Source organism: Procambarus clarkii, chromosome 28, assembly GCF_040958095.1.
Source record: "Procambarus clarkii isolate CNS0578487 chromosome 28, FALCON_Pclarkii_2.0, whole genome shotgun sequence".
In the NCBI taxonomy this organism is placed as follows: domain Eukaryota; kingdom Metazoa; phylum Arthropoda; class Malacostraca; order Decapoda; family Cambaridae; genus Procambarus; species Procambarus clarkii.
Window position 1 is genome coordinate 4,979,588 of NC_091177.1, and position 7,291 is coordinate 4,986,878.

At 37.5% G+C, this 7,291-nt stretch overlaps 1 protein-coding gene across 1 annotated transcript; it reads right to left on the bottom strand.

Annotated features, from left to right (window-relative positions):
- Positions 1 to 838: 838 nt before the first annotated feature.
- Positions 839 to 7,088, bottom strand: Wee1 (Wee1 kinase). The gene is made up of 5 exons (XM_045737488.2): positions 6,380 to 7,088; positions 5,016 to 5,288; positions 4,664 to 4,885; positions 4,216 to 4,373; positions 839 to 2,776 (listed from the first exon to the last, which is right to left on the bottom strand). Exons 1-5 carry the CDS (start codon positions 6,943 to 6,945, stop codon positions 2,163 to 2,165), a joined length of 1,833 nt encoding a protein of 610 aa, XP_045593444.1. The 5' UTR covers positions 6,946 to 7,088; the 3' UTR covers positions 839 to 2,162.
- Between the last annotated feature and the right edge of the window lie 203 nt (positions 7,089 to 7,291).

The window sequence follows — 7,291 nt, forward strand, 5'->3', positions numbered from 1 at the left end:
TATGACCGTAGGTAAATACCACACCCATACATAGAATAGAAAAGTTGCAGATATGCTAATACATGGTTATCATACCTAAATGAACAATGCTATGAGACTATAGTTGTTAAGTAACCCAAAACTATAATACTGAAGGGCAGTAGGAATCATACAATTAAAAAAAAATTGCAACAATGAGGGCTAGAAATCAGATTCAAATAAAGAAAAAGCTACCAAAAATTACTTACACGTTTGATTTTTTGCACTGGTTAGCCAACTGAATAAATTGAGGGTAACAGCAGCTGCCAAAACCACCTGAAGCTTAAAAATTTCATGTAACATAGATTACACAAAACCCAGGTGCTCTTCCTCTGGATACCTTTGGTAGTTACCACTCAAAACAAGTATTTCACAACAGCAATCAAATAAACCTATTGTTGCACAATACCGTATACTGTAAAGTATTTTTCAAATGAATACAATCTTAATAAATATAACTATGACAAAAACACCTATAAAAATTTAAATTGAACTATGCTTAGGTACCTGCATATTACTAATACTGTGCCAAACAATTGGGTACTTCAAGGTCCAAAATCGCCACTATAAAGAACAATTTTGCTTTGATCCAACACCAGTATCGAGAGCAGAAAAGTATATGACATTTACATTGAGAATTAGGCATGGGGGTCAGTACTAGAATCATGGAGGTCATTCAGCTACATGTACCTCCTGTTAGTCGAGGATCCTAAGACGACTAGCTCTTTCCTTGGGTTTTAAAGGAACACAGAGCTGGAAATTATTAAAGCAAAATTTATGTAAGGTATTTTGTGCTGGTGGTCCATTATGAAAGTCACTATAAAAAATATAATTTTATTTTGGAAAACAGCAGACATGTTTTGTTTAATGCAAAATATATTTTATTAATTTTAATGCCATACACCATCAATTCCTGGCTGACAAAGCTCATAGGGACTGATGTGTACAATAATGACAAAATTCACAAAAACTTAATTTGAAACTGAATTACAACCTAAAATTCAGTATTTGCCAGGAGCAAACAAAGCAGTTTACAAATTAATATAAAATTTATTTATACAAAACAGTACAGGGAAAGCAAGAAATCACAGTAAACGGAATGTCTTATCAGAAGACAGCCTGAAAAAAACCTGGAGAAATTTTGTGACAAATCTACTATATGGTCTACTATCGGCCAAAAGAAAAAGATGGCATTTCATCCATTAGAATAAAACTAAGTATACATACATATCCCTATGTATCAAAAACAATTTTACCTAAAACATTTTGTGATTATAGAAAAAGCTACCAATACTTTTGTTTAATAGTAAAAGGATAACCAGATAATAAAGAAGATATAACTACTATCACAATAATAAGGCACGTGATTGTATGATTGTTACAATGCATTTTGAGTACATGGTAAGGACAGTATCACAACACTTGATATGGTACTTTTGAACACGGATCATTAAGGTGAACATCTACCCTTACCATTAAAATTTCAGGTTATAATCAGAGGGCAAGCATTAAAATTCCTGAAACTGGTATTTTGTAACGAAAGACTTGACATGTGACCCCAAGACACCTTAGATGCTATATTGACTTTTAATACACAAAATACTGATGAATAAAGCAGTCAACATAACATTCGAAGTTTGTGTTACAAAATCAGTACCACCCAAAACATTCGGAGTATATTGGTGCCCAGCAAATGCGAGGCCAATACATAAAACAGTGCTTTTGGAACTGAGCACTATATTGCTATGCATACAAGGTTCCCCATGAATTGTGGGAATATCAATATAGTGTGAGCATTGCATGAGAAAGCTCATGCACGGAGACTAGATCCACTTCTTGAAGTCTGACTCCATTATACTGTACATCTTTCACTCCCGAGAATCATGCAAACTTCTACATCCACATTCTGAAATTACAATTCAGTTCATATCCACATACTCTACATTATCTAGATCAATATTATCTTAAATTACTAAACAATAAAGATCTTTTGATCTGACTATTTCTGCAGATACCACTGTACATGTATTTACAAAATGACTAAAAGTAATATGAATTGACTAATTCACAAGACTATTGAGTTGAACTGCATATAATTAAAATTTTAAATCGACATATAATTTACTTATAATCTTTTATACAAATCAAAAATTACTTGTACTCGCACTTCGATTGGCTTTTTTACCTATTAATCTAGAGTTTCTAGTGGTAGGACCTGATCTCGTGGATGGCAGAGATGGAACATTAACAGGGGCAGGTGCCACTCCAGCAAGCACACCAGATGATACGGCAACTAAGTTAGATGTTACAGTTGCGGGACTTAAACTCTGAAGACACTTCGCAGCCTCTTTTAGTTGTCGAGATAAAATATCATTTTTTAGTCTTTCTGCATTCAATTCACGTCGTAGTTGTGCACGAGACATGATTATAGGAGGGCAGAGTGTAGGATGGTGAACCAACTGTGCTGCTGATGGTCGAGAAACTGGATCAGTTTGAACCATGTGCTTGAGTAATGATTGCATTTCTGTGGAGTATCCTCGAAGTGGTTCCAGCTGTCCATTACGAATAGCATGCCACTCGTCTCCATTAAGGGGTAGAGGTTCTCCTCTTGCAGCTTCATATATTGTAAGCCCAAGAGCAAATATATCTGCCTTTGGTAACTGAGAAAAGTCTTCTTGTAGAATCTCTCGAGGAAGGTACCGACAGTCTCCCTCTTCCACTTGAGGGTTAACCATGGACGTAACATGACCAAGATCACCTGAAAAAAAAAAAAAAAAAATTAGTATTTTCTAAGCAACACAATATGCACATACAGAAATATATAAATCAAGCTACAGATTTAATGCAGATTTGTCTAAATTTTTGGTGTTCTTAAGCCAGTTCAGAAAACCTGGAAATAAAAGTACAGTACAGTACTAGCATTTCTCTTATTTACAACATCCTTATGTTGACTACCAATTCCTACAATTGTCATTACCCTACAGTATAGATTCCAGTCCTCTTTATTATGTAATTTCTCAGTTATGGGGGAGAATAAAAAAAAGCAAATCTAGTAAACATAGGTCATAAATATTTGTGGTGGGACAATACTAACATTTCTAAATTCCGATACCAATTCCACTAAAATGTCTATTACAATACAATTATCAATTTAGATTCAATTAAAAAATATAGGTGAATATTTTCTGAAAATTGTCCTATTTTGGATTGGAAAATTAAATGATTAACATTATGAATATATAATTGAAACTGTATCTTTAGGTTATCTTGAGATAACATATCTCGGACAGGTACTACTTTACATTTAACTGGCATTCGTTAAACCAATTTTCCAAAGGGGCAAATGTTTTTAGGGACAAAGCATAAGCTATTACAGTATTTGATACACACATAGATCAAGAGCAATACTTGTCTCAAGGCTGACCTATGGGCACTACTTTTAATACAGTACTACTATTAATGTTTAGCCAATTTAAATCGCTTCCATTTAGAACTACTGCTATACCTGTTTGTGTAACAATAACCAACCAACTTTATTCAAGACTTGGTACCAAATGCTTTAATGGAATAATATTCCAAGAGGAACTACCAAACAACTTAAAAAATTTAGATAAAAATATCCCATTGCTTTCAGAGTAATACAGTACTGAATACTGAACTTTTTTTAAAACAAGATTTGTCCAATTCTAGCACAATCACTGCCCTGCTCAAACATTTGTTACTAATTAATAGTACAGTATAACTTAATACAGTACTGTATACCGTACCCTGTATCCAACATATCCATATTCCTTAGGTAAGATTTCTATTCAATGTTCCTCAACATGTGCACTCATGTATTATATTTCTAGAAAAATGTTTAGTACACGTATAGTATTTAGGAAATGCAAGATTAAGCCACATTTCACTTAGCTAGGCAGCTCTCGTATGGTGTTGCAAACCCAACAGAGCTATGGACACTTCATCATATTAGTTGAATGTACAGTTCAGAATGAGGTGGCTATTATATCTTATCCAAATGCAGCAACCAGCCTGTATCTAAATGTACAAGCAGTAAACTTGCCAGCTGGGTGTTAAATTAACCATTTGATGAACCTTCGGCCTACCACTAAATTTTTATTTAACACTTGCAATAAAAGACTCCTTGCAGTTCCTGTCTATAACACTAAAGTTAAAGACAAACAATAAACATCTTACCAATTTTATAGGTAACCTCTTCTTCCTCTTCTACATGTTCTTCCTCAAACCCATCATCTGCTGATTCTTCCCCTTGCAAATTAACTTTCTGCTCTCTTGATACAAAAATATTGGCTGGCTTAATATCCATATGAACTAGCTGGAGTGAGTGAATATACCTGCAAATAAGAAGTTAGTTTTGTTGAATAATTAACAAGCATACAGAAATGTAAATATAACAAACCTTATGCATTAACATCAATCTTCAAGTGCACAATCATGGATTAATACACAGATATCACATTAACATGATATATCAATCAACAAATCCTCAGGAGCCTTGAGGGTTCAAACCTATCCCTAGAGCATGTATGGGAACACCCAGCGCATAGGTTCGAACCCTCATCAAGGCTCTTGTGGATTTGTTCATCGTGATTAATACAAACACCAACTTGCATAAAATACTCACTTGAGGCCCTTTGCTACATGTAGAAGAACTTGCTTCAGTACATGTTCATTTATTTTGCTGCTCGTTTTATTCTTCTCTATCTTATCTGCCAAGGATCCTCCATTACAGTATTCATTCTGGATGATCATGTGATCATTCTCCGCCCAAGCTGAATAGTACCGAACAACATGGGGATGCTTTCCCAAGACTGCATGCGCGTAAACTTCATTTAATGCTATTCTCCTGTGGGGGAAGAGTAAAAATTTGTTTAATTAATAGCAATAAAACAGTATGCTAAAAGCTTTCTTTAATATTCATGCCTAGTAGTGTATAACACCCGAATAAAAGTTAAACTAGTTGAAATAATACTTACTCATTGACTGAACCTGCAACTGGTTTAAGAGACTTTTTGATGGCATAAATGCAGCCATCTAATCTATGCCGGCACTTGTACACCCCACCAAATTCTCCTTGACCAATTTGTTCCAATTCAAGAAATTCATGATGATATCTTGAGACATTGGCTTCATGCATTGCTAATCTTTTGGTGGGCCTCCCTGCTTCATCCTCACACTCGTCACAACAACAGTCATTACAAGAACATTCTTCAAGACTGAGGTCCATACTCTCAGGAAAGCTGGTTTCCCTGAAAAAAATTAAAACAATTAAGTAAGTGATGGAATGTGATTAATTCTTACAAGTTATTAATTAGTTACATTGATAAATGTTGGTAATTTACATATTTGCTCAGCAATAAGCTAGTATAAATAAAATATCAATAACAATATTAATATCCAAGGTTTAGATACACTAAAACACAGTACAAGGATGGACATATTTCCATGTATGACTAAACCTTTTGAATACCGTACCATAAATAGGCAATAAATATTACTTCATTATAAATTACAATACAGCATTACCCAAACATACATAACTCAACAGGCCCGTAATCTGGTTTTTAAATACCGTAGTCTATACAAATCCCAATTAACTTAAATTATGTATTAACGGTAAAATTATCGCTCTAGCGCACTCTAGCACCAATGCTAACTATCCCTTTACACAAGCCATTACAGTATACCATATAAAAAGGCTCCAAACCCCCTAACAATAAACCCCAAGGGGTCAATTTACGGCGTGTTAAAACCCCCGCGGCCGCTGGTACTGGTCAGCGCGCGCGCCCGTAGCAACACCCACCCCACGCCACTCCCCCCTAACACTTCAAAATACTCTTCGCCTTTGTAACAAAATAGATACCATTTCACCCAATGTGACAACATCCTAGACATTATTAAGCCTTGAATCCAACCGATTAGTTACGTGGGAATGTGTAATATTTTAAATGTGTAGACCGTGAGGTTTGGCAACGCTTGTGGTGGGCCGGAGAGGAGGGGGATGCCGGGGAGGACGGAGGGAGGCAGCTCTCCTGTACCTATTACTCACCAAAACCTAAACTACGTAATCCAGACAACGTTGCAGAGGAATATATATAGTAAATATAACAAAAACATCAACTTTTGTATGATTAGAACAAGTCCTCTTAATATAATAGGGACTGATAAATTAAAACTGATAACCAAACCGCTGCTATACTCGCCAAGATATACTACCAAGACCCATCAAGAAATACTCGTTTAACGAGTATACACACACACAGATTTAAACGCCGCCGTTAAACCACCTTAAGACATATCGCTAGCTCGTCCTGTATAAGTGCAACAGAATGTTTCTTACCCAGGAGTTACTTCTCTCCTTGATCTTGTCCGCTTCCTTGACGACAGCAACATCCCCGTTGGCGTGAAGGGATTAATATTGGCCACCTCCTTGGCTGAACACTTGCCCTTCTGGTCCTTGGGCGGCGCGGAGGCTGCGGGCGGCGTCACCGTCGCCGCTGGGGCCGCTTGCGGGGATGCTGTCAACACTGATCTCTGTCGCAAGTTGGGGAATAATCGTGATCGCGAATTGGGTTTGTTTGAAGTTTCTGTTGTACTTTTCTGGAGGAGCGTCTTGGGCGTCGCTGGAGAGTCGAACAGACGCAATGCTCGGATTTTCTTATACGGTGGGGACTCGAGGGTCATTTGAGTGGCATTTTCGCTCTCTGGTTTCATAGCTGGTCTGGCGGATTTTCTAGGACTGAAGAGACGCGCTGGGTTAGGGCTGGTAGGCGCTATGGCAACGAGATCGTCGCCCGAGAGATCGCCGCCATAGTCTATATCACAGCCAGAGCTAAGCGTGTGAAACGACGTATTCACTTCCTCGTCGTCACAACTGTCAAAGTCTAACTTCATGGCCACATCCATCTTCACCACTTTATATAGAGCGCGCACTAACGTTTAACATAACACAAGAGCACCACACACACAGTGTCGAGGCAACGCAGGCTGTCACAAAACTGAGCACCCGTTCACCCCGCACGACTTCATCATCTCAACTCAAAATGGAAGCGGCTAGACGCGGGGGATTGTGGGAGTCGCATCTCCACCAATCACAGCCCACGCCCACTACTACAGCCAATCAGCGGCGAGCGTACGCTAGTGACGTCATATGCGCCACTCCCGCCAAATCCCAGCTGATCCTGATCACGTGACTAGGTCGCATGTTTCCTCAACTTAATTTTCCACATTTATTTCTCATCCAGGAACACGA